The following is a 27882-nucleotide window of genomic DNA, read 5'->3' as shown; positions in this document are numbered from 1 at the left end:
GAATATTTACATCTATATTACTCTTATAATATCATGTTGATATTAATATCAAATTGTCATCTTGCTGCCCAGTAATCACAATGTATTTGGTACATTTATTGCAAAATTATTATAACCATACTGTCTCTATGACATGTGTATGAAGTGCATGATATTTACAAATGCTTGATTAAATATAGGCAACAAGTTTTTCCCTACACCGATATTATATACATCCTTTTTATAGCCACACACAAATTTTTCAACTACACGGAAGTATTTTAAATCAACAAAATTTTATCTCACTCTGGCTATTCAAATATTCCTTTTCATATCTGAGCATACTTTATTCATTCAAATCAGGAAGAAATCAACTTACGATGTAACTTGAATCCTTGTTTCAAAGTTTTAAAATGTCACTCAAATCCGGATTATATTGGATTTCTCTATGGAGTGTTGCTTGTACTGGTAATTGTTCTCTTTTGAATATTTTGTTGTTTTGTTGTTTTTTTTTTAATTTGAGACATCTAAGTCAACATTTATCATAAATAGCGTTAATACCTTTAAAAGGCAGTTATTTATAATTAAACGTGTACAACACGTAATTACAAAATACTTTCGATTTAATATTTTGAAACAATAATTTATTCATAAAATGATATCGTTACATCGGTTTATACCTAGACATCATGTCGTATAATACAAATATTATTATAGACATTGATAAAAATATAATGTCAAAATACAGGACATTAAATCTAAAATCTCATATCTCAGTCGACACACTGCCGGTTCACCATAACTTACTTACGGCGGAATACAATATCAAAACTCAAAACCATGAAAGTATGCGCTTGCTCTCAGTCTGTAGTTCATGCAAGTTCTCACACCGATGCACCTTTAGTTCACTTTTAGGTAAAACTTTTATAACATTATAGCATACTGTCATGATGCTGCTCTTCCATATCTTCGAAGACAGAAAAGATATTTTATTAACCAGCAGCAACATTTTTTAATATAGATCAGTTAAGTTCTAATCAAAACAAAGTGCGTATTTGTTTCTCATAGTTTCAGCTGATATTCTCTCAAATGAAAACAGTACATGGCATGATGCAAAGAGTAGAGGTAACTTTGCAACACCCAACATACAAGTGAACAATTCAACTTTCATTGTGAATGTACCAACGGACCTAAATGATAATGAGGAAGCGTGGGTTGGATATTATAAAAAAGAGACAGCATTGGCGTATATTGGTTAGTATAAATTTTATCTGACAAAAATAGCACACCAGAGCAATCTAATATGAATATATAAATACATCCATTTTAAAATGACATTTTGTATAAACATATGACATTAATAAAGCTGATATAAATTTTGTTTTCATAAATTAATGATCGGCTTTTTAGGTTCTTAACTTTCAGCAAGTTACATAAAAATTCACAAAAGGTTAGGTGAAAGAAGGGAAAAACGTGGCAAACTACTATTATACTATATTTTGATGCAGAATATTTGGTTTTTCAGGATTTGGATTTGTAAACAATGCAAAACTCACAATATTGTTACCGGTATCTAGAAATTCACCTGGTCTTTGCTATTCGATGTGCAATAAATCTAACCATACATATGTTGGTTTGAACATGGACAAGGTAATCTATCTAAGCAATTGCACCATCAAATACAGTATTTTCAATACTCTCATTACCTGTTTAGGTAGAGAATTTATTGTTATGGCAATGCCCATTATGTTTTACTATCATTAAGCAATAAAAAATAAAAATGATGTTCATGTTAACAAATTGTTAGGAGTATTTTGTCATATGATTTATACATTCATAGTTATGGACAGTTATTTGCAATACATGACAGTAAATTCTAAACTGCTTGTCAACAGAATTATAGGATTATAATTTTCTTTTATCTAATTCTTGTTATAGTGTTATTGTATGAGTGAAAAACCAAATGAGAACATCAAATTGGCAAATGTGATCTTTCACCTAATGATAATTGGATAGCGGGTGGAGGAAGTGAATATATGTCAATGTACGAAAGGATGAAGATAGGTAAAATAAACATACATTTAAGTTGGGTTAACCCTTTACCTCATATATACGCGAAACAACGCATTTTCGACCCCCCTCTTTTAGGCCTCAAATAGTGAAAAAATGTCCTACTTGGGCCCAAAACACATGTTTTCGTTTGAGAAATGATGCTAAAAAAGTGAGCACTTTTTCGGCGCCGCCCCCATCCAAAAGATACATCAGGGGGTTGCCAGAAGAGGGATGTGCCCCCTTCTGTTTGAGGTCCCCCTCATCGCCAAGAAAATTTTGGACTTGTGAGATGCTAAAAATGACACAAGGTCGACCATAAGGTAACGTGTAACCAACGCTGAAAAAACTTTGACTTTATCTCAAAGAGAATTTGCAGCACTTTGAAATAAATTATGATGGAAAAAAATCAAGGCAAATAGTGATTTTTGGCAATTTTGAGATGTCCCCTCATTACCATGGTAACAGGAAATTTAAGACTGAGCATGTCGTTACAAAGCCAATGGTCCAGTCAACATTTGTGCCAACTTTGATAAGTATTGGATCATTTTTCAAAGCTTTAAAGCAGTTTGAACTTGTAACAGGAGGCTTTTCAATGAAAACGGCCATTTTTCACAATATGCTCATGAGGGAAAGGGTTAAGCATCAAATCAAAAGTGGATGTTCATTTTTTCTGTTGAAATATTAAGATGAATATGCCTTTCATAATGAGTTTGTTTTTTAAAGTGTCGGCTTATTTGATAAGGAATGTGCTTTGTAGTATAACGTTTCATTAATTATCTTTATTTTGATTTCTCATACCGGCTAACATAAAGGTTGAGTCTATATAAGATGTAGCAATGATTATAAGTACTGAATGAACCACATCTACTATATGTCATCCAAGCTTTGTCATTTCAGACGTGAATGTAGACAGGAATTACAGTGGAAATGGAGAGTGCTTAACTTTTCAGATTAATTTTGGACACTTGTGGAGCTACTGCAATTATGATTACCATTCGTTATGTATACGCATTAACAGTTTTATAAATGATAAACTGCATGTAATCAATATTTTTATTTTTATTCAGGATTAAGATAACTTTTGCCTTTAATGTCTCTATAAACGGAACTATAAATGAAAGATACATATTTGCACAACCTATATTATTGCGTAACCTACAAAATAATTTGTTTTCTAATATACTGTAACGCCCGGCCGGGGTAAGAATAACCAAAAATAGTTTCAAAGTAACTGGAGATTTCATTGTTTGAACAGTTTTTATAGATCTTTTATCAGACCTAGTCAGACTCATCTGACACCCCTATGTAAACTAACGGAAACGATATGCAAGAATGCTATTTGGTAGGTCAACCCGGTGAAATAGTTTCCATATCTCACACACACAAAAAATAGATAGATAAATAAATAAATAAACAAAGATTAAAATAAAAAAAAGTAAACAAGTTCACTTTTTACGTATTTTATGCTTTTTCAAATAGTCCAATACATGATCCCTAAAGATTTTAGGGTGATAAGGTCAAAGGTAAGGGTCACAATGATCTTTACTCTGAAAATAGTGATTTATGGAGAATAACTTAAGTTTCATTTGACCCGAATTGTTCATTATTTATAGGCTGATTGTCAATATTGAGTAGAAGACCCATAAGTTTTTGGGTCACAAGGTCAAATGTCAAGATCACTATTTCCTTAAAATTGAAAACAGTTTCTGCTTAACAACTTTAGTATTAATCAATTTAAAGCTGTAATTTTTATAGAATGAACAGCCATGTCCAATACATAACCCCTATTGATTTTAGGGTAATAAGATCAAAGGTCAGGGTCACAATGACCTCAACACTGAAAATTGTACTTTCTGGAGCATAAAATAAGTTCCGTTTGGCTTACAGTGTTCAAATTTCATCGGATGATTGCCTATATTGAATAAAAGATCCATATCTATATTGGGCTCACAAAGTCAAAGGTCAATATCAAATGACTTTAATATTGTTAACAGTTTTACAACTGTCAAACTTCATAGGATGATCACTTATACTGAGTACATTAAATATATGCCCTTAAAGTTTGCTTATATTAATAAGTTATACCCCTGGCGTCTTTCCGTCCATCAGTCTAAGCATTTTACTTAAAAGATAACAACTTGATGGTGGTGCTTTGGAAACAGCAACTGTTGATATATATGAAGTTTCTTCAGCTATAAAGGAGGATTGCTTTTTGAAGGAGGAAATACTTTATATAATTCTCATGTCTTAAATGCTTCATCCTTACTAAATAAAAACACTTTCGGGCATAGTTTGCTCCGCCTAGCGGTGCTCTTGTTCTTAAATGGATGTGTCTAGCTTTAAACTTGAAACAACCCATCCAAAGTTCAAGGATTTCAATTTAATAGGCTGGCCTGGCTCTATTTTGGTGGCTAAGGCTGATAACTGTTGGTTCCAGCAGGTTAAGGGTTAATATAAGGCAACCCAAAATGTCTAAGAATTGGTTTTTCTTTGCAAAGTACCTTTGTTAAATATTTTAAAACAAAAATCCAAGGAACAAGCTCAGAATTCCAAAAAAAAATTCTTATGATGAAAATTTCAATTTGTAATTACCTTAATGCTGTTCTGATACCTACAACCCGGATGTTCGATTCATTGTCATAATACATATATTTTATTATAATACATGTTAACTGTAAAGAACGATGTTCCTAGCAAAGTTATCGATAACTTAATTCTCGAGACACACGGAGCGCATTCATTTTTTTAATAAATGAATTAATATGTATATGACTAGTGTAAAATGAGACTGCTTATATTTATGTATACATGCGCATGCTTACAAAGTAGTAAAGGAGTTCTAGTAAAGAGTTTATCTCCAGTATTAAACTTGAATTCATAGAATATTCTTGTGTCTCTTATTTCTTGTCTACTTGTGATATACTCACGTACAAAACCACATAATATTACATCTAGGAATCGGTCTTACGCAATCAATTTATAGAATAGCAACTTAATTTAAATAATAAATGTTAAACAAATAGAAGAAATAAATTGCGTACTTTCATATTCCGTATTTTCACTGTCAAACAAATATTGATCACTTTAGTGAAACATATTTTCCGTATTTTCACTGCTATCCTTCCAGTCTACTTTTTTCTAAATCCAGTCAATATACTAAATCTAACTTAAAATATTTCAAATTGACAAAATTGTATTTAATAAACAGAGAATTCAGATTTTTCCATAAATACCGGATTTATTTTCATCTTGTGGCGTAAACATTATCTTATTTAACTCGTGGCTTCCGCCACTTATGAAATATTTATTTTCATATAACTCAATGAAAATAAATTCTATATAAATTTTATAGAAAAACTTTAATATCCTCTAAATATACGCATACTGACAAAGTCATTGTTTCAGATAACTTTATATTTTGGACCGTTATAACATCTTTTTAATGTGAATTTGCATGATATCTTGCAGTTTGTGAATTCAGAAAATTTTAATTGTTGATAACTTCATTACGCCTGGTCAAAAGCAGTAAAACGTAACAAATTTATTGCTAAACTATTGTGCTATAATTGTTGTTGGTTTTCAAATTTATCGATATCGATGTACTAGTTTTAGAAACATGCACATTTACGTAGGTGTAAAGTTAGCATTTTGGTTCAGTGTATAGTATTACATAATTTGTGTGCACCTTTTTTCTTTGTGTTTACAATTTACAGAAGCGAAAGTTCAGGTTGCAAGCCATAATTTCGCGGCATATATTCAATGGAGGCATTATGTTAAAACGTGCTTTGAAAATGGCTGTTTTCCAATCACTTATAATGACACAGTGAGTTTATCTATATCCCAGGCTAATGGTCCGTCATGGACAAACGTTATACGTAGTGATGTGATCTACAAATATTATGGTGAGATGATTTTTAGATTAATTCATTGATTCATTTATTTAATTTTTCCCATGCAATATGGTGTTAGATCAGTTTAAACAAATACAATTTATAAATATCAAAGTGGGCGGAGGTAAAACCATAGTTTATTTTAAGGACTTTTTTCTCAGTTGTATTTTCTGACTGTTGAGTTAAGTCAAGTTATTCATTTCTTTTTGCAACTTTGGTTTTTGTTTTCTCAAGACAGTTCGTTTTGAATAAGATATGTTCTATTAAGTGCATAAACATACTCATATATTTCATAAGGAAATGCTATATTTATTATTAATTATTCTAGATTTTAATCACACTGTTAAAATGTACAATGTCATATACCATTAAAGATCCTGTAACACAATTTTTCAATGGTTTCCTATCATAAATATATTGCTCAAGTTAAAATTGATCAATATTGTAAGTTCCAAAAAGCATTATTTGTTAAGAAATTACCGAATTTAACATTTCCTGTAGACAAAGGGAGGTAATTAGAAATTTATTTTCTATAAAGTCTAAGTCAAATTTGTCAATAAGCAATGAATGTATATATTTTAATGATTACATATTATATGCCAAAATATTCACAGTACATTTTTGACGCATTCGTCGATGTTTGTTTTATAAGCATCATTATATACATATATAAGATTTCACTTAAGTGTGGAATACAACCTCAATTGCAACATACAGGATCTTTAACTGATTTGATTTTTTTTTAATTTCATAATACAAAGTCACAACACCTTTCACTAACTACTTTTGTATTGTTAGCTATGCCAAAACTTGGATTGCTCTTTTAATAGCACATTTTAATGACTAAAATAGTATGTGCCTAATTTGACAGTTATAGACATAATAAACATTTTAAGTCAGTGAGCTTTGTAATTGTTATTGATTAGCCTATTCATTTTTTGTAGAATCTTCAAATGCTATAAGCGCAAATGATGTTTCAAAGTTTGGATATATAACTAAACATGGAAACGTTACATTTCTTTCATTTACGAAGAACAGTTACAATAATAAGCGGTACCTGCTTCAATCACGTAAGTAAATTTGTAAATTATTGCTACCCGTTCATTGAATTATTTTTAAATTACACCTCATTTACATTACAATTAAAGTGGATTGGTTTACAATTTTCCATAGGTATTTTAAATATTGAAAAAAAAAAAAAAAAAAAAACAAAAAAAAAAAACAACAAAAAATCTAATAGAAATGTATCATTTGAATATGTTAACAAATTATTGTTAGAAAACATATTTGATTACGTACAACAGCATCAATACAAACTTATGTTGTGTTTTGTTGTTATGTCTGATACTTAATAATATCAATGTGATTATTCATTGCATTACACACCTTTTATTATAGACCAATTCACTTTACGTTTGATAACATGTAATTAAAATGTCATTTTGATTAAATAATGTGACTCATTTCTTTAACAAATCTAAAATACAAATCTAAAATAATTTGAAACAAGGCATTCAGGAATGTAAAGACACCATAAATAAACTATTTTTAACCTTAATTGCGCCGTTCTGGATGGATGGTGTTGTGGTGTTTGTGTATCATGAACTTTTCATCTCTTTATTTTGTTCTTTAATTTCATATTTACTTTTTGTAAAATTACATATATAAATATATGATAAAAGATTAAGACATTTAATTAATATCATTATATTCATGATTATTATTATTATTATTGTTGTTGTTGTTGTTGTCATTATTGATACTATTATTCTCATCATCATTATTATTAATATTATTATTATTATTATTTAAAATACTGGAGTACAAATATACTATAAATACATTATTCAGTAATCAAACCATAGTTTAATGCGGAATTGCAAACATTATTAGTGTAAGAATATTTTTTCTTGCTGAAATAGCGACGAAACCAAAAGATATTACTCATATACCATTGGCAATCAGTCGACCTTGTCTGAAGCGACGTGTTTTCAAAAAGAATCCACATTTCCAATTTACAATGATACATTCATAAGCAATACAGACAGTAAAGTTAAGAATTGGATTAAGTCACATGCCAGTGTGTGAAAAAATAATACAATTTTCATAAATCACTGGCATATCATATTTGTCTGATACAAAGTCATTTTTAACGAGCTTGATAACATATATTTCTTTATGATGACATTATATAGTTTACATATAGTATTATTTATTAGTAGACTTGTTATATCTTAAATGTATCTATCGTTTCTTGTAAGTCATTTCTTACACATATCAGCGTGGACTTATTAGATCAATACATATCACAGTATATAAACAAGTTTACTTTCTGTACTCGCAAGAAAGATACAAGTTAAAATATATAGGCTCCCAAGACGGGTACAGTGATTGAAAGTCGCAAGTCAGTGTACACATTTAATTGTTTAAGCTCGCAAGACAGCGTAAAGTGATTTTCTTTATATACTGTGCATACTCTAAAATTGCAATCAGTACACATATTAGATAAAGTATTCAGTAATCAAACTATTGTTTAATGTGGAAGTTTTGCAAAAACTGTTAGTGAAAGAATAGTTTTTCTTGCTGAAATAGCTACGAAACCAGACGATATCAGTACCTTACCAACAACACACAGTACGTCCTTTTCTGAAGCAACCGGTGTCCATAAAACATCGGCATTTCCAATTTACAACAATACATTCATGAATAGTAGAGACAGTACGGTAAAGAATGGGATTTTTTCACCTGACAGTGAGTTAAAGTTTGATACACTTTTCATATATTACTGCCATATCATGTTTATTTGATACAAAGTCATTTCTAACGAGCTAGATAATACACGTATTGTAATGATGCTCATTTGTTTTTTTACACAGATATTTACATTATACATTTTTATATAGTAAGAAGACTGTTTATGTCTTCAATATATCTATTGTTTCTTGTTTTATCATTTATTTCACAAATCAGCGTGAAATTAATAGATATATACAAGTGCCACCCTGCAGTGAATTGTTGTTACTATCAATGTGTATATATAAGTGTTAACATTAATATGTCAAACAAATACAATGGCTTCAATGAAACGAAAAACAATGCATTAAAAAATGAAGTTATTCCAGTATGAACAATATTTGGAATGGAATGCGTTTTATTTGAATCCTGTTCAGAAAAAAATGTGATTTCGTGTTGTTTTTTTATGAACTGGTGATATAAAGTTTCAGTGCCAGTGATGTTGTATTTTATATCCCAAAACGCATGTATGCAATGGGAATTCGATTTACTATAATTGAATGAACTATTGATAAAATATTGCATTTCTGGAAAAAATAGGGTCATAAGATTTGAACAGTACTATTTCCAGTACTATATGACTTAATTACACTCCGGCGCCATGGTTTACGTAATAAAAATGTAATTCATATTTCAGGTTATGACGTCAGTATTCCTATGAGTGTATCAGTTACAGTTGTAATCTTAGTGGCAGTAACGGTTATTGTGATTTTGATCTTACGAAAAAGGTAAAAATATGTTTTAATGATTGCATGTATTTCAAATAAAGTAATGTTCGGAAATATGTTTTATAAAGAATTGTATTTTAAACTTTAAAACGAGTGTTAACATTTCTTTTGTTATGATTCTAGCTAAAACAAAACATTTTTTGTTAAAACACATCAAAACCATTTTTGCTTTAAGTTGATGAACGAGATTTTATTTTTCAGAGGAAAGATTCCGAGCACGGGACTCAAATGTTCTGCATTAGGTATTTGTTTAAGAAGAACTCCTGATCAATTTCCAAGTGAAACCAATTCCGCTTACGAAAACTTTCAACAGGCCGGTAATGAACGAATTGGTGAACTAAATTACTATATGAATGTAGATGCAAGGCAGGATCTCCATTTAGATAACATAAATACTTATTGCAGTATCGATCCGGCTGCAAAGGAAACTGACACATATGACATTCTTGATCCAAAGAAAACATAACGATTTAATAATATAAAAAAATTGTCATGAATAACAATGTTAAGAAACAATAGGCACACAACTTTATAAACATATTACACGTGCCGGCTTTAACTTGTCGAATTCGCTTATAATGCTATAAACAAACTACATCGGCTGCTTCAATTATGTGTATATAACTGTTGGCAGATACATGCAGAATATTAACCTTTATATTCAGTATAGTATAGGATTTGGATTTATCTAAGTTTTTATATCGGTGCTTTTTTAAAGAAATGTTGCACTTCGAGCGTTCTCATCTTGTTAAAAGAGTATCAGAATTGAATCAGACTGCTCCTCCTGTGTTTATATGCAAGGAAATGCAATGTCCATTAAATAATCAGTTACAAATAAAAACTCTGCGATTACATCCTGTCAGTGAGTTAATTGTATATTCATAAAATTCGAATTATTAACACAGGTCTCTCTACATAATACATTTTGAAGCGGGTTTATCATGAAAAACTCTGAAATTATATTAAACAGAATTGCAGGTATCACATTTTTATATATAATTGCATAAAGAACGCTTTATCATCTCATCAATATTTTTAAAGCATTTTAATATTTATAGTTATAGTTTCGGAACACCAGATTCAAGATTTTAGACACCACAACAACATGTGACAAATCGCTTAAAGACAATTATGTATCATTTTAGCGCAGTCACTATGGTATTAGATTAATAATATTTTATTGCAACTATTATTACACAAATACATGTAACGTTACATGAATTATTACAAAAACAAACATTCACAAAGAATGGGTCGGGTAACAAGTTTTAACGAAATAAGCAACATCCCTCCTTAGAGTGTTGAAGATATCACTATGGTATTAAATACCAGTACTTAAAAATAATAAATAATCCAAGCTCTGATGAAGTGTTACATTAATAATTATGATTTATTCCCAGTTTTTAAGTGACTCGGTATTATAGTACAAAATAAACTTCATTGACGACAGATGTATACATGTACATTTAGAAAATGTTGCATCAAGAAGGTTTAAAAATTTGAGCATGAAGACTCCAACAGAGACGTTTAAGGTATTTAACACGGCAGAGAAAAATCTAGACCAACATGTTAAAATGTCAGTGCAGTGACTGATAGATTACGATAACGAAGCCTATAAGAATATGGAAAATTGAGCGTCACGCGTTACGTCAATTCAGAATGCTTCAGCAAAGGATCGTCGGGAAAATTGTTTGTAGACTGTATTCGAATGCCAGTATTAGCATCGGGTCAATGTATAATACCAATATTAAAACATTATATGTTCAATTTCATGAACACTTTTTACAAATTTTATATTTGTGCCAAAAGTAGATTTGATTTGATTGAACAACTTAGCATTCTTATTCATGCCAAAGCAATTCAACACTTAGCGTTTTTGAAATGCCAAAGATTAGATTTTTATTTGTTTGCATCTATTAATTTTAATAAGGTGTCCTAGCGTCTTTGTAATATGACATGTTGAACTGCGACACAATTTAAACTATATTCTCGTTAACTTTCGGTGTTAGAATCGACCTCCTTATGTGTGTAACATACCATTTACAACATATTTTATTAAACATAGACTAAGCAGCCTGAGTCAATATCAAGCACATGCCTTTTTTTATATGAGTGACTGAATGAGAACAATCCAAAATAGGGATCCCTTAAAAATAATGAAAACAACAAAATAACATGAAAATTGCAGAAATTGTTTGATTGAGAATGTTCATGAGGGATAGTTCATAAGTGCACCTGTCTTTTCATGGTGCGGTCATACTGTCTTAACTGTTTTGGGTTATTTTATGATAAGTCTGAAACAGTCACATCGATTTCAATTTGAGTTATTTTTCTAACATAATGCAATGAATGATTTGAATTTAACAAAGCATTAGAAAGAGGCTTAGACCCAATACCATTCAGATAAAATAGGTAAGACAAGATTGTTACATTCATTTTATTAAATATTGGCTACACATTTTTGTTTTATTTACAGTTTATAATATCTTTGTGTGTGTCCTTGTACATATCGTTTAAGTAAGTATATAAGCAAAGTCGGCATGATCTTATGAACGAACTTTATTTATTACATTATTATTATGTTCCCTAAATGCCACTTAATATGTACTTAGACAAAACATCAATAAATTGCTTTTGTGTAAATTGACTATATGGGGTTAAAAGCTTTATTTTGCTTAGATAAAATACTTTTAAGTAATCACAACATTGATTTGCAAGTTACATAATAAGCATAAAAAATGAAATTATTAATTAAATTTAGTTACGTCGTGAAACTGGTGTTGAACTGTATATTATGATAATAACAGTTCTAATTTTAATCACCTTTGTATTGAATCCAATATTGGATGGAATTATTAATATGGAATAAAAGTCTGGTTGGTTTCAGATACTTTTTAGATTTTAGATATTCAATTACAATAAAACAAACAATATATAAGATCTTTTATGTATACAAAACAACAAAACAAACAATTTATAAGGTTTTAGATATAAAATAACAATAACACAATCCATTGTATGCAATATTGGAAAAAGAGAGAACTGACACCATTAAGATGTATAAATAAATGTATAATTAAGTCCTTTGTATTGCCCATGTTAACTCAATTATTTATCTCTTCTTAAATCCGAATAGTCGTTGGATAAATGATATTAATAAAATATTTTTGACTGCATATGGAATGGTCATAATAAAAAATAGCATTGTTATTAAAAATTTTACAGAACGTGGTTTGAAAATGACTGATGTATTATCAAATATAATTAGTTTAAAACTAACCTGGCTTAGAAGGCTTTTACTAGGAGGTGAGAATAAATGTTATGCATTAACATATTTTGTTATTAATACTGAAAAATTGTTCAGTTGTGAAAGATTATATGCAGAAATAGTACATAATAACTTAAACAATTCTTTTTGGAAAGATGTTGTTAAATGTTACAGTGATTTTATGAACAATTTCCAAATAGTATGGACAAATTCTGTAGTATGCCATTTTTTAATACAATCATAAATTTATCATAGATCATAAAGATCATGTGTTCTTGGGGTTGGTATGTAAAGGGGATTAGATTTTTCAGAGATATATTGGACGCTAGCGGAAATTTAATAACAAAGCATGATTTTGATAGAAAAACTGGCCGAAATACACATTTCTTACAATCAGAAGGGTTCATTAGAAGCATCAAATACTTTGTAGAAGATAGAACAAAATTAATCAGTGACAAATCTATTCCCCACACCCCTCCCCTTGATAAAATGTTATTTTAAACCTATATCACTATGTAAACAAGGTACCTCTATTATTTACAATATATTAACAACCAATGACAAAAAGCCTACCTCCCAAGCTGCATGGTGTAGTGTCAAATCATTCAATGTAAACTTTGAGATAGATTGCAAAACTGTTATTTTGGGAAATCCCAAGAAAATTTTTGAAAGTTAAAACATATTTTGCCAAAAGATATATTTATTTATGCAAAAGAAAATGTATTGTTCCAAATCTGAATGGGCTGAAAGGAAGCTTAAAATAAGACTTTTCAATTGTAAAAAATACACACATTTTGGAAAATAAACTGTCAAATGGGTCCATGGTAAATTTACTATGTGAAAAATAATTATAATTATTAATTATTTGCTAATGAATAAATTTACGATTGTTAAAAGTGGAATGGTCTACATTTGGCACATATTTTTATTATATTGTTAGCAACTCAAATATTTAAATAAAAACAATAAAAAAAAACAAAAAAAGGAATAAAAGAAAAAACAAAAACCCACTAGAAATATATCATTTTGACTAGAAATATATCATTTTGATATTCTTAGCTAGAAGAAAATAAACGCAAAGTGATTCAGATTGAACATTTAAATATGTTGTTTTAAATTGTAAGCCAATTCGCTTAAAAAGTACAAAATGATGTTGCAATATTTGTATATTAAAATTGTTTTGTTAAATTGTATTGCAGTTACTACTTACATGTATATCTGAATTGTACATTATATTGATGTTACATGTATATGACATGTATTTGTAATAATAAAATAAAAATAATAAAGAGATAAAGAGATAAATAAATGAAACAACCAATTTTAAAAATTTCAGGTATACAATAACAGCAACACAATTTTAAAGATTTTAGATATAAAATAACAATAAAACAACGTTTAACAATATTTATTGTAAAAATAACAATATAACTTAAAACATCTATAAAAGATTCGCGTAAATAAACATTTGTTACTGTCGAATCGTTATGGTCGTTGCTACATTTGATTCAATTTTACACTATTATTTTCCTTGTATCAAATATTTTCAATGCCAAGTGAGTCCACCTCATTTTGAAGGTATGCATAATGTTAACGATACACAAAATATAATCTGTATATTGAATATGCACAACTATATCATATGCATTTATTGTTTAAATAAAAATTATTAATATTAAGAAAATCAAGCGCCTGCAGCAACGCTTAAAATACCAGAGTTTATTTTTACGAAAAATGAATGCATTAAAAGCAACTATCCTTTTAGACATATTACATGCAATCGATTAATTTAATTGAATCCGAATCCATTTGATCATAAAAATTATATCAAAACAAAATAGATATTCAATGATTGAATGTTATTTCGACAACATTTAAGTTTGATTTTGTCATAGTATTACACTTTAACCGTTTAATATTTCTTCATGATATGACTGTACGTGTCTCCTCCATTGAACTGGCTCTTTACATTTCTGGTATCAACATCATCGTATTCATCTTTATATTTGTTAGGAACACCGTATACGTTGTTGGTTTTGCCTATCTTAACTAGACGTCTACTACTCGTATGATTATATGTGTTTTCCGTTGCATCTCTATCTACATTCTTATCGTGCTGAGCTTTTAATTTCATGGCTACCCTTTCTGTAGAATTGTACGTATTTTCAGATTTACTGCTTCCAGTTATATTTCCATTTGAGTTTAGTGTGTTATAAACATTGCTTGTGTCTGTTTTTAACATATTTTCAATGTTATCATTGGTATCAGAATCCCATGTATGTTTTTCAAGGATAAAGTATGTGTGTCCGCTAATGCAATTATCAGTGCAGACTTCATTATCAGAGCAAGATTCTGATGGGAGTCCTATACCATCAATTTGATTATAAGGAGAACCTAAAGGCATTTCCATCATTTTTAGAGCTGGGATGTTTTCCGGTATAGGCAGTACATTCAGTTTTGGCTTTTCTTAAACATTTGGTTTGAATTATCCCACTTGAAAAAAGAAAATAATTTCTTTTATATTATCAATTTCAAATTATTCATTCATTTTTTTCATAATAATGTGTCGGTGTGAGATTTTATACAGTATACAAACAAATTATTTCACTATATGAAATAACACATTCAGACTTAACATTTTGTTCTGACATATAAAGAACATATTTTTTCTTTTTTATTTTTCTTTTCTTTTATTACAAGGAATTACATTTAAAATCTTAATTAACACATTTCTGGGTTAAAAGTTGTTAACACTGAAAATGTTTTTTTTCAAAGGGAAAAAATATCGGTGAAATTTATCAAAATCTTAAGGATTCACCTTTAAAATTAAAATGTCAATTATACCAATGTTAATGAAAAGAATTCATTACCGTCTTTGTAATGACACAATTATTACAATGACTGCCACAACAATAATGACAACAGTAACGGAAATTCCCACAGGAACTCCAAATGTAGAGTCTGAAAATTTGCAAATATCATATTTTTAATCTACTGTTTTTTTAATGAAACACATTCTGATTTTAGGATCCCGATTTTTTTTTATTATAATACTACAGTAGTATGTTCACATCAATGTAAATCAAGAGCAGAACAGAAAACGTGTATGTCTTGTTAATAAAAATTGTGTATGACTTTAATAATCTTTAAAAGGATATATGCAAATATGCATATCAATATTTTAAATTTAATTTATGTGTAGTGCTGTGTGTAACCTTATTATACAAACTTTTATACGTTTTCAAAATATATTTGGTAGGATAAACCCCTTTGCGTTAGGGTTTTATATGCCTAATGCAGAACCTCCTATCTGAAGGGTATTCATTTTCAGTGAAGAAACACATTTACTATTGGGCATGTGTCCAAATCCCACAAATGCCAAACGACCCTTCCTTCTGTTTATTCAAAATCAGGTCAAACATGTTTTAATTAACTATCTTTTTTCAAAAAATGTCTTTCTTTGCTTTTGTTTGTTATTATTGTAAAACTGAAGACCTTTCTTTCAACGTTTCCGGTTAATAAAGTAACTTAAAGATAAAATAAGTAAATTTATTATTTCGTTGATAAAATCATGTTTGTTGATGTTTATCCATATAAATTATATATAAACTTTACTTTATAAATATCGTCACTTTTTATCAAACATTATTGGTAACTTTTTTGTTACTTTTTTCAAGAATGTGAAAAGTTATAACACAGCAAATTTTAGATGATTTGTGTAACATTTAACGTTACATTAAATACTTCAATTAAATCAAAAGCCATCATGTGCGTACTTTTTCTACAAATAAGTAAATTAACTTTCAATATTGAATGGAATTTGTCTTAATCATTTACATGTAGTTATCTAGTTTAATTCAAATGATCTCTTTTTATATACAGACGGGAATCTTTTCATTCTCTATAGTTTTTAAGCAGAGCAAATACAGCGCATCTAAAACAACCACTTTATTCTTTATCATCTTATCCAATGTTTACAAATAATTTTGATTGAAAGGAGAATTAGTTGAAGCGCATCATAATTTATTCATTTAATGGTATTACGTATAGTATTAGGAAACGTGACTTGCGATCCTCTGATTGTTTGAGGTAACAGAGCAGTGCTTCATTTTACTGTCTATTACCACCGCCGTAACACACTAACACTGCCGTTACACACTAATAAATTGCCGTGACACATCCAAAGACGACTGTTGAAATTAATCATTAAACATTTAAAGTTGATTTCTAGTCAAAGTCAGTGCTAAATTGCACCTACATATAAAACATATACTTGCTGGATGATATAATATTCTCTTCGTTTGATATATTGAGGAAAATATTATATAAGAGTAAAATGATCTTGGTTTGTTGACACTTAAATGATATAAAGGTAGAGGTATTCTTATGTAGGTTTTTTTCTATGTTTATTGTAGAGAACGTCTGGTATTTATGTGGCATTAAGTTATCTTTGAAATTAACTTTTATTTATCTCTTTTGCACCTTTTGTCTTTTTCGTCTTAAGTGTAGTCTCCGGTGATACTTCTGTAGAAGCGGAGTCACGGCTCACTGTTGAAATTGTACTTGATATAGATGTTGTTTTATCACTTGATGATTCTAAAACATCTGCTTAATATTCGAATTATTCGAAATATTCATCAAAACACGAAAGAAATTCTCAAGAATGAAATAATTCAACCAACCGTGCCTATATCGTCAGCTTGTGAAAGTAATATAATACTGTAGTCGATATGAGTTAAATAAAAGAGCTTATCTGGCATAAATACAACGTAAAAGCGAACTTCGAGAAACATAATGACTTTATAAATATATGCATGTATATTGTTATCGCCAACACGCACTCACATGCATTAATGCTGCAATTTTATCAATGATTTCTTGAGACATTATTTATATGCCATTGCAACTGAAATATGTCAATTATATATTGTTTTATTAATAATATTCGACAAACATTAACATTTCGGCTTTTTTAAAAAAACGCAACTTATAATTACCTGTAGATTTTTTTGGTCCAAATGCAGATTTAACAGTTTTTAATGGCTAATTTCTTGGTAGGTATAAATTATTTATGTTTTGACATATTGCAGTGATAATAATTAAATAAACCCACCAAAACAAACATCTTTTTTCATAATCAATATATAAACATAAGATTTGTAGTCGCATCGGAAATGTTATATGTAGCCATGCTTAAATTGTAATGTTTTTGTCAGATATTACTATTTAGTTTAAATTCAAAACGCCGCTTTGCTAACTTTTACATTTACAGTAAAATGCTTATATTTCTTAAATATACTTACAAGTTTTAAAAAGAGCTCGTTTTGCTGCATTCCCATTGAAAGTAAATTCCAGGTTTACGAATGAACCATGTCCTTTTATGTAACCGTATTTTATGTTCATTTTATCGTTGAACTCTGTAGTTGCAGAAAAATATTTTTTAAACTTTAAATTGAATTTTTACAAACCAATAAGTATAAAAAGTTAAATCTGTGAAATGAAAAACAAAATTTAATAAACAATAGGAACATAAAACGTTGAATTGATTATAAATCAAATAAACAACAATTTTCTAAATGCAGAACAAAAGAAAAATAGATTTTTGTACTATTTCTTAGAATTATTTATCAGAATTAAAGCTAATTATAAGCCGGTATTATGATCTAAAAACATTCGGTTGCGAATTTTAGTTGATAGAGCGATGATTTTATGTACGCGCACCCGCCATATTGGATATTTATTATAATATTTATAGATACATTAGGTACCATGGTATGGTTTAATGAGGAAAATTCAAATGTTTTACAAAATCAATAATAGCACATCATAGCTCTATACCCTTTGACAAAAAGTACAAACTTACCATTATACTTGTAAACTACCATGCTTCGTATAAGACGTGTCCATGTGAAGCTTTCTGCAAGCTCGTAAAGTTGTTCCGGCTTTTTCTTGACATCTTCGTATATGAGTGGGTTGCATCTTTTCAAAAAACACTCTTTGATGTATTCTGTCCAAGCAAGATGCCATTCCCCTCCTACCTTTATAAATTTTCCACCTTTGAATAAGAGATTAATACACGGCAGGAGAGGGCAAAATGAATAATGGACCCGAGGGCTTGAGCCCGAGGGCCATTATTCATTCAGGGCCGATTATCACCTTCTGGCCCTACTCTGACGTGTAATAATGTCTTTAATACACTTGGTAAATCTAATAGATCTGGTAGATTTCTAGCATTAAAAGAAAACAACAAAAAAAAAAAAAACAAAAAAAAAAAAACAAAAAAAACAAATAGGATCTAGATCTACTTTAAAGTTCTTTCGTTGAAATTCTTGTCTACTGTACTCTTCTACTGTTCTGTACAGAGATCTGTTCAAAGCAGTAGAATCTAGAAGCAAGTTTTATTTTCATTTTTTTTCGGAATGTATTTGTCGTATTATTTCTTCAAATTTCAATAGTAACAAATATAAATACGCTTAAGCTCTCACAATAAAAATAAAGCGATTCGTGCTGACAACCTACTTTCACTTTCACAGTTAACTGTTTGATGACGTAAAATATGACGTCATTGTTTCAGTTTGTGCACGTGCACATGTTCTGCGGGCTGATAACTAGTTCTCGGCCCCGGGCCGCAAACTCATAATAGGTCACGTGACACTCATAATCAGTTGAAATCATAGGCAATTTTGTTACTATATATAGTAACAAGTGTATTAAATCAAATAATTGCGATTTAAGTAAAAAAAACAAACAAACAAAACAAATAAAAAATGTTATCATTTTGGCTAGGTCGCTGTTTCTAACTCATTTTTGTACTTCAAATTAATTTTTGTAAAGTCTTTCCGTTTAGATTTTGTTCAGTAATCATATAAAAATGAATTTAATAGCGTAGCTAATAGTGTCTTAAGTTATTATGTATTCAGTCTGTACTCTGACATTTCTTTTTGAAAACATATATTCTAATGCAAATTGACACATTTTATATTCTATCGTTTGAATAATAATTAAATGGATGGCCAAAAACAACTTATATGTTAAACTAACAAACATTGTTGATGTTGTTGTTGTTGTTGTTTTTACAATAATTCAGAAGTTTCCGTGAAGGGCATCAAATCTTGAGTTACTATTATTATGAACAAAAAATATATGGTTCGTTTGGTTATGATGGAGTGATCTTATAATATTAACCTCCGTAGCCTATTTAATTAAACGATTACTACTTTTATTATTTAATGCAAAATAATATGTTATTATTGCATCATCAAAAATATAAGATTAGAAATTATTCGCAGACTTTGTAAATAAAAGATATTCATAAATATCATAATTAGACTAAAGTTTATTCTTGAACACTTATTGCAGCAATAATATTTGTATTCAAATAAAATGAGCATTACTTTGCGCTTTGCAAATAGATTTTCTGATCTGACTGCACATTTGCCATGCAGTTTTGTTGCGCTTATTGAAAGCAAAACAGTTTCCATCACTGCTGACATCAGACAACAACTCTGAAAAAGAAGCTTAAAATAACCTTTACTTTTCTAAAAGGTACATAGAATGATATGAAGAATGTACACATTTAAGTAAAATTAAAAAGAGACAGTAAAAACCATTTTAATACAGTATTTGTCTCAGATGCCCCGATTCTCTTTTAATATGACAAATAATTAAAATACACATTTATGATATACTTTTTGCATTGCATTGCAATTGAAAGTTTGTTAAGTGACTGTCAAATTTTTAAAATAATTTTATTTTTAGTGTTACGGATTAAATCCACCGGTGTTTTAGGACATTTTACATTATCTCTCATGCACATACTCTATGATTACTTGTTGCACATTTCATATTTGTATTTATTTATTCTTTTTCATTGCTCAATGGAGTTAAGAATATTCATACAACAGAAGTTGTTCTAAATATATGGCAGCAATCAATATTTTCCATACTCCAACTTCCTGATGTTATACAGATATTTCCTTTACTTTCAGTTGACAGGGTCCAATGATGCACGCCATTTAATTATAGGGTCCTGCCACAAATTGATTGGGTTCAACTATTAATTCAAGATGTTGAAAAATCTTATCAAGGTAGTCTTAATCCTTGCTACAACAAATACTTCATTTTAATGATCATAAATCGCAATAAATGATATGTAGTACACATTTAGATAAATAACTTTCATAAAAAATCCAAGTTTCCTACCTTGAAGGGCTATTTTCAACTCTCCACAAAACTGGCAATTTTCTTTTCACTTATCATTAACATGCAATGCGTTATTTATATATTTACTAAGTCAATGGACATAAAATACATATTAATTATACAATTTAGATTAGAAGCAGAACTTGTAAAATAAAATCGAAGCAACAAAAAAAGTAAGGAAACATTGATGTTGATGGTCAATCTATTTGAAGAACTAATAATTATTTGCAAAGCATGTTCATAATTCATATTTGGTTGACGGTCAGTGTGAAAAAAATGAAATCAAGTGTGACAAATTTTATCTGTAATTGATATATCATAGTGTAAGCGTAAATAAAATTACTTAACCTTTCTTCTCACATAGAGACATAAAACTAACTCCATCCCCAGCCAGCCACTCCGAATTTTTCAAAACACAACCAGTCTTAATGTCACCACTGCTAGATTCATGGGTCACGCAAAAACACTGATAAATAAAAAAAATGTGAAGTTAATTAGCATTGAAGAATTCAAGATACCAAAATTGAGCATCAAAGCTTATACAATTTGATTTAAATGCATAAATATCATAAGTTGACGAATAAAAAGCTAGACTAACTAATTTCACATCTTAATCTACATTATAATATTACAATAAATTCTATTCTTTATCGATCAAATCTATCAGTCAACGTTTGGCAAAATGATATAACTTAATAGATTATAAAATTGTTCTATTACATTATATGTCGTCACAAAGAAAATGTAAACAAACAGTTTTCATGAGCCTTTGGTATATGAAAGAAGTGAAGGCATTCTTACACCAACTCTTTTATATCTGTTTAAAATGGGAAATATTTGAGAATGTTTGAGGTAATGAAATATCAACAGTTTAAGATATACTTTGTTGCTCTATCACTATCTTTTTGGCCATTTCGGGCAAATTTACAAAATATAATTTAAGTTTATACACTGAAGTCTATATAGTTTAGTCATTTAAAAACCACACTTTTGATCAATTCTTACTTACTTTTTAACATACGAAATAAAATAAAGATATTTTTGCTGGTATAATAACAATGATGTACCTTGCCCCGACTTAATCCGATTATTTTAAATGTCATTCCCGTTCCTTTGCAATGTTGAAAGCATACACCAGGTGTAATTTTGTGAATTGGATTCATCGAAAAGTTAGCCGGGACATCTATAGACGCACAACCTTGTTTAAAATATGATTAATTATTTTGAATCTGATTGAATTAAATCAAGCTCTAAATTCACACTTGCCTTAAGTAAGTTAGTTTTTATTTCTTATTGTGAATGAAATTTAGATTCAAAATCTGATATAATGAATCTCAGAATCCACGCCTATCTATTATAACATTAAAGGACACAATCAACGCTTATCAAGAGGCAATGAAGACTTATATGAAAGTTTTCTTGTTATAAAATGAATTATAATGTGATGCAAATTTTAATATACGAAATGCATTCGATTACATTTTTCATAGCATAGTTGAGTGGCCAACACAATATTTACAAAAATATAAAAAGGTGACACACAAATGCTAAATGGGTATTGTCGTAGGTCTATTATCAGGCAGTTATTTTATTCGACAATTCGATTGAAATTGATATGAATGTGATAAATTTTAACAGTAAACTACTGAAAAAAGTTATCTATCAACATCTTTTAATATCGATTTCATAATCTATCACATTTATACAGAAGAGTTCTGATACCAATTCATGATGTTGTTAAAAAATAAAATTACTTCTACGTAGGAGATACAACAGCTTAAAAAGGAGTTTATGACACCCGCGTACAACTTTAGACCTCCTACGTAGGAGATAAAAAATGTTGTATCAAGACTTTTCATCTCTATCAAGTCATTACATTGATTCAATCTATCACGTACACACCTGATAAATTTAGCTTAATCAGTCACCCTCAGCTTTATGAGACACCTTATTAATACATCTTGAAATAAAACAAGAGGGCCATGATGGCCCTAGATCGCTCACTTGACGCATCGAACTCATCCGAACAATTACCTAGACAAGCAATTTGACCAAGTTTCATGACACTCAGGTGAGTCAAACATGTGACCACTAGAGTGTTAACTAGGATTATCCATATTTGAGCAGTGTGACCTAGTTTTTTACCCAGGTGACCCATATTCTAACTTGACCTAGAATTTATCAAAACAAAGTTTCGGACCAATTTCCAGGATACTTGGATCAAAACAGTAGCCACTAGAGTGTTAACAGGATTTTTCTATTTTTAGCTCCTGTGACCTAGTTTTTCATGCTAGATGACCCATGTTCGAACTCATACAAGCAATTACGTAGACAAGCATTCTGTACAAGATTGATGATAATTGAGTAAAAAACGTGACCACTAGAATGTTATTAAGGTTTTTCTGTATTTGGGCAGAGTGACCTAGTTTTTGACCCCAGATGACCCATATTCAAACTTTACTTTAAAAATCATCAAAACAAATTTTCAGACCAATTTACAGGATATAAAGATAAAAAAAGAAGCCACTAGAGTGTGAACAAGATTTTTCTATTTTTAGCTCCTGTGACCTAGTTTTTCATCGGGGATTACCCATGTTCAAACTCATCTCAGCTATCACCGAGGCAAGCATCCTGACTAAGTTTGATGATTATTGAGGCAAAAATGTGACAGATTGGATGTTAAAGAGGTTTTTCTATTTTCAGCTCCTGTGACCTAGTTTTTCATCCGAGATGACCCGTGTTTGAACTCGTCTGAGCTAACAACTAGCTAAGCATCCTGACTAAGTTTGATGATGATTGAGGCAAAACTGTGACACCTAGAGTAATAACAAGGTTTTTCTATTTTAGCTCCTGTGACTTAGTTTTTCATCCAAGGTGACCTGTGTTTAAATTCATCCAAGCTATCACCTAGTCAAGCATCCTGACCAAGTTTGAGGATGATTGAGGCATAAATTTGACCGCTAGAGTGTTAACAAGTTTTTTTCTATTTTTAGTTTCTGTGACCTAGTTTTTCATCCAAAATGACCTATTTTATAAGTCATCCGAGCTATCAACTAGATAAGCATCCTGACCAAGTTTGATGATGATTAAGGCAAAAATGTGACCGCTAGAGTGTTAACAAGGTTTTTCTATTTTAAGCAATTGTGACCTAGTTTTTCATCTGAGATGACCAATGTTCAAACTCATCCAAGCTATCACCAAGTAAAGCATCCTGACCAAGTTTGATGATGATTGAGGCAAAAATGTGACCGCTAGAGTGTTAACAAGGTTTTTCTATTTTTAGTTTCTGTGACCTAGTTTTTCATCTGAAATGACCTATGTTTAAAGTCATCCGAGCTATTAACAAGATAAGCATCATGACCAAGTTTGATGATGATTGAGGCAAAAATGTGACCGCTAGAGTGTTAACAAGTTTTGTTTTTTTCTATTTTTAGCTCCTGTGACCTATTTTTTCATCGGAGACTACCCATGTTCAAACTCATCTCAGCTATCACCGAGGCAAGCATCCTGACCAAGTTTGATGATTATTGAGGCAAAAATGTGACAGATTGGATGTTAAAGAGGTTTTTCTATTTTCAGCTCCTGTGACGTAGTTTTTCATCCGAGATAACCCATGTTTGAACTCATTCATCCGAGCTATCAACTTGATAACCATCCTGACCACGTTTGATGATGATTGAGGAAAAAATGTGACAGCTAGAGTGTTATTAAGGTTTTTCTATTTTTAGCTTCTGCGACCTTGTGTTTCATCTGAGATGACCCGTGTTCAAACTCATTCAAGCCTTCACTTAGGCATGTATCCTGACTAAGTTTGATGATGATTAAGGCAAAAATGTGACCTCTAGAGTGTTAACAAGGTTTTTCTATTTTTAGCTCCAGTGACCTAGTTTTTCATCCGAGATGACCCATGTTTGAACTCGGCCGAGCTAACAACTAGATAAGCATCCTGACTAAGTTTGATGATGATTCAGGCAAAACTGTGACAGCTAGAGTAATAACAAGGTTTTTCTATTTTTAGCTCCTGTGACCTAGTTTTTCATCCAAGGTAACCTGTGTTTAAACTCATCCAAGCTTTCACCTAGTCAAGCATCCTGATCAAGTTTGATGATGATTAAGGCAAAAATGTGACCGCTAGAGTGTTAACAAGTTTTTTTTTCTATTTTTAGCTTCTGTGACCTAGTTTTTCAACCAAAATGACCAATGTTCAAACTCATCCAAGCTATCACCTAGTAAAGCATCCTGACCAAGTTTGATGATGATTGGGGTAAAAAAAGGTGACCGCTAGATTGTTAACAAGGTTTTCCAATTTTAGCTTCTGTGACCTATTTTTTCATCCGAAATGACCTATGTTAAAACTCATCCGAGCTATCAACTAGATAAGCATCCTGACCAAATAGAGTGAAATAAGAATCCCCAAAGAAAGCCCAACGCGGCAAAATTGAAAATGTTGCAGGCTCGGTTTGATTGAGCCTGTTCATGAACGGTTATGTCAAGTGCAAACTACCGTCCACGCCCCCTAGCACCGGCTTAAGCAGAATTCAACATTTAACATGAACTGGCAAAATTTAGAATTTTGTTACATCCGAAGATGTGTTCATATGGCGGTTATCATGGAACCTTCAATGTGACACGTTAGTGCCATTCCATGTTAAGCGGCATATGGTCCCCAAGTAAAAAAATGCGTGTGCCCTAAACGAGAAAACAATGGGCGGAACTAAATAAAATGGAATTTTGAAAGGGGATCTGAGGTTATGAAGCCTGCATATCACAGATATAACGTCAAAAGACAAATTTAAAAAGCAGGCCTCATATCCTCAGGGTGATTCAACACTATTCAAGAGGAATACTGGAACCACCCAACACGAAAGATACCGAATAGATAGAACTAAAATACCAAAAGCACAACAATAATGCCGCGCTGAACGATCTTCAAGGATCGGAAATATAACATCCCTGATTGAATGTACGGGGCGACTTTTTACAGCCTTCACACGGCACAAACAACGCTGATGTGGCGATAAAATTGAGTGAAATAAAAATCCCTAAAGAAAGCCCAACGCGCCAAAATTGTTGCAGGCTCGGTTTGATTGAGCCTGTTCATGAACGGTACTGTCAAGTTTGATGATGATTGATGATGATTGATTAAGGCAAAAATGTGACCACTAGAGTGTTAACAAGGTTTTTTTCTATTTTAGCTCCTGTGACCTAGATTTTCATCCGAGATGACTCGCTAGAGTGTTAACGAACAAGTGAAAACGGACGACGGATATTCAACGATCCTAAAAGCTACCCTGAGCAAGCTCAGGTGAGCTAAAAAGTAAATGCAATAATTTTACCTTTTTGTCTGATAAATTTTGCATATTAAAGCTTTTTTTGAGTATTAAAGTCCCTCTTTAATTTGACTAAAATATGATAAACAAGATCGACAAGGAAAGGCGGCATTCAATGAACGCAGCCCCCACCCGACCCAGCGGCAAGGAGCCCAGGAGGACTTTATAAGATAAAAAAAAAACATCATTTGCAGAACACGTTAAATTGAATTTGAAAATTGAACCTGGAAGAGAAGGAAGTACTTGAAAAAAGTGTATGTTTCATTTATCTTAGTAAAGTGACAACAACGAGATTGACCACATTTACAAACGATACACTAAGATTGATAAATGAACCGACATATCTTTTAGATAAGTTGGTCGTTTAAAAGCTAATGGTTTATGCTTAGATAAGTTCTAAACACTGTCTTTCTTTGATATTTTTTACAGTAGGGATGTACATACGAATGGGGATATTTCTTTATTTTGGTCATCTCTTAAAGTTGGCCCATTATAATGCGTTTGTTTTTATTTGCTTTATTCAGGATTACCTTCGGATCATTGATTTCACGAAATATTGTTTACGTTTCTCGGTATCTTGTTTGAACGTTTTGTGTCTGGAGCGATTCTGCGATCATAACGTTAAGTCTTACTATATACAAGTTTTCTGATTTACACGACAAATAGTTGCACGATGAGGATTCGATATATTGATGACAGTATGTTAATTATTCATGATGTACACTTGTTTCCAGTTCACCATATTAATTTTTCGTAAATTCAATATAAAGAAAAGTATAATTATTTTCATGGAAAAAAATGTAATAGTTTCGTGAAATTGATTAATATCATCCAGAAATTTTAACAGTTCTTTTAGTGATTCTATATTGCGCATTTATCATCCAGATATATAAGCAAAATAAGTTGCTGGTGTGAACACATGTTTATAAAGTATTCTGTTAGTTTTGCCATGAATAAAGATGCATAGCTTAGATCTATTTTTGTCCCATTTTTTGTGCCTAAGATTTGAAGATATTTTACATTATTTAACTGAAAATAACTTCAAGTAATGCCGGCTCATCACGGCGAGCCGGTATTACGATAGGATTTTACTGAGAAACAACCTAAAACTCCGAATCCATCCAAAAATTTAATCAAAGCTTGGCTTCCAGCTTTCTACAAAATTTATCTGTCAGGGCTGGAATCCAAAATTATTTATCCAATCAAATTTAATCTTAAAAGCGTCAAAAAACTTTCAATTTCCACGCCATTTTTAAAAAGCAGCAAGTATTGCTTTGAGCGCAAAGATATAATAACAGCCACCGGAAAATCTTTGCACCACCGGGATAGTGGCAAACTTCACTACCATTTATACTTGCCCTAAACACTCAAAAATCATTTCATCCGATAGATTTAATGTTAATTATTAATAATTGACTTCATTTAAAGCTTTTTTAAATTTTTTTCTTATCAAAAAATGTATTTTAAAAAAATTGTCCGGGCGGAATTTCATGTATTCCAACCGGAATTATGCTGTCCGGGCGGAATTATTTAAATTCCAATTTGGAATTTATTCCAACATTATTATTTATTCCAACGGGAATTTCATTTTTTATGAAATTGTCGAAATACATAAACACATGCTTAATATGTATTTGTAT

At 30.4% G+C, this 27882-nt stretch overlaps 1 protein-coding gene and 2 long non-coding RNA genes across 3 annotated transcripts; 1 reads left to right on the top strand and 2 right to left on the bottom strand.

The window, feature by feature from the left end:
- The first annotated feature begins 295 nt into the window (after nt 1-295).
- Nucleotides 296-13995, top strand: LOC132738837 (uncharacterized). Its single transcript, XM_060726440.1, has 9 exons — nt 296-447; nt 1048-1233; nt 1505-1629; nt 1918-2043; nt 5745-5933; nt 6866-6991; nt 8514-8672; nt 9352-9442; nt 9644-13995. Exons 4-9 carry the CDS (start codon nt 2016-2018, stop codon nt 9906-9908), a joined length of 858 nt encoding a protein of 285 aa, XP_060582423.1. The 5' UTR covers nt 296-447; nt 1048-1233; nt 1505-1629; nt 1918-2015; the 3' UTR covers nt 9909-13995.
- A 108-nt stretch (nt 13996-14103) lies between these two features.
- On the bottom strand, nt 14104-17491 carry LOC132738838 (uncharacterized). The gene is made up of 3 exons (XR_009626922.1): nt 17193-17491; nt 15581-15671; nt 14104-15203 (listed from the first exon to the last, which is right to left on the bottom strand). It is a non-coding gene; the product is annotated as an uncharacterized LOC132738838 (long non-coding RNA).
- A 521-nt stretch (nt 17492-18012) lies between these two features.
- Nucleotides 18013-22106, bottom strand: LOC132738834 (uncharacterized). Its single transcript, XR_009626921.1, has 4 exons — nt 21980-22106; nt 20105-21378; nt 18574-18765; nt 18013-18127 (listed from the first exon to the last, which is right to left on the bottom strand). It is a non-coding gene; the product is annotated as an uncharacterized LOC132738834 (long non-coding RNA).
- Nucleotides 22107-27882: the final 5776 nt, after the last annotated feature.

The sequence above is a fragment of the Ruditapes philippinarum genome, unplaced genomic scaffold (assembly GCF_026571515.1).
Source record: "Ruditapes philippinarum isolate M1 unplaced genomic scaffold, ASM2657151v2 ctg4462_1_1_1_1, whole genome shotgun sequence".
Taxonomy (NCBI): Eukaryota; Metazoa; Mollusca; class Bivalvia; order Venerida; family Veneridae; genus Ruditapes; species Ruditapes philippinarum.
Note: the sequence above shows the minus strand (reverse complement) of the source record. Positions and strands in the feature narration are given on the sequence as shown.

Excerpts from the sequence above, each read along its gene's own strand:
- LOC132738837 (XM_060726440.1), top strand. The coding sequence starts at position 2,016 with ATGTCAATGTACGAAAGGATGAAGATAG. Across the intron at positions 6,992-8,513 it reads GCGGTACCTGCTTCAATCAC|CTACGAAACCAGACGATATC; the intron begins GTAAGTAAATTT and ends TTGCTGAAATAG. Across the intron at positions 8,673-9,351 it reads TGGGATTTTTTCACCTGACA|GTTATGACGTCAGTATTCCT; the intron begins GTGAGTTAAAGT and ends TTCATATTTCAG.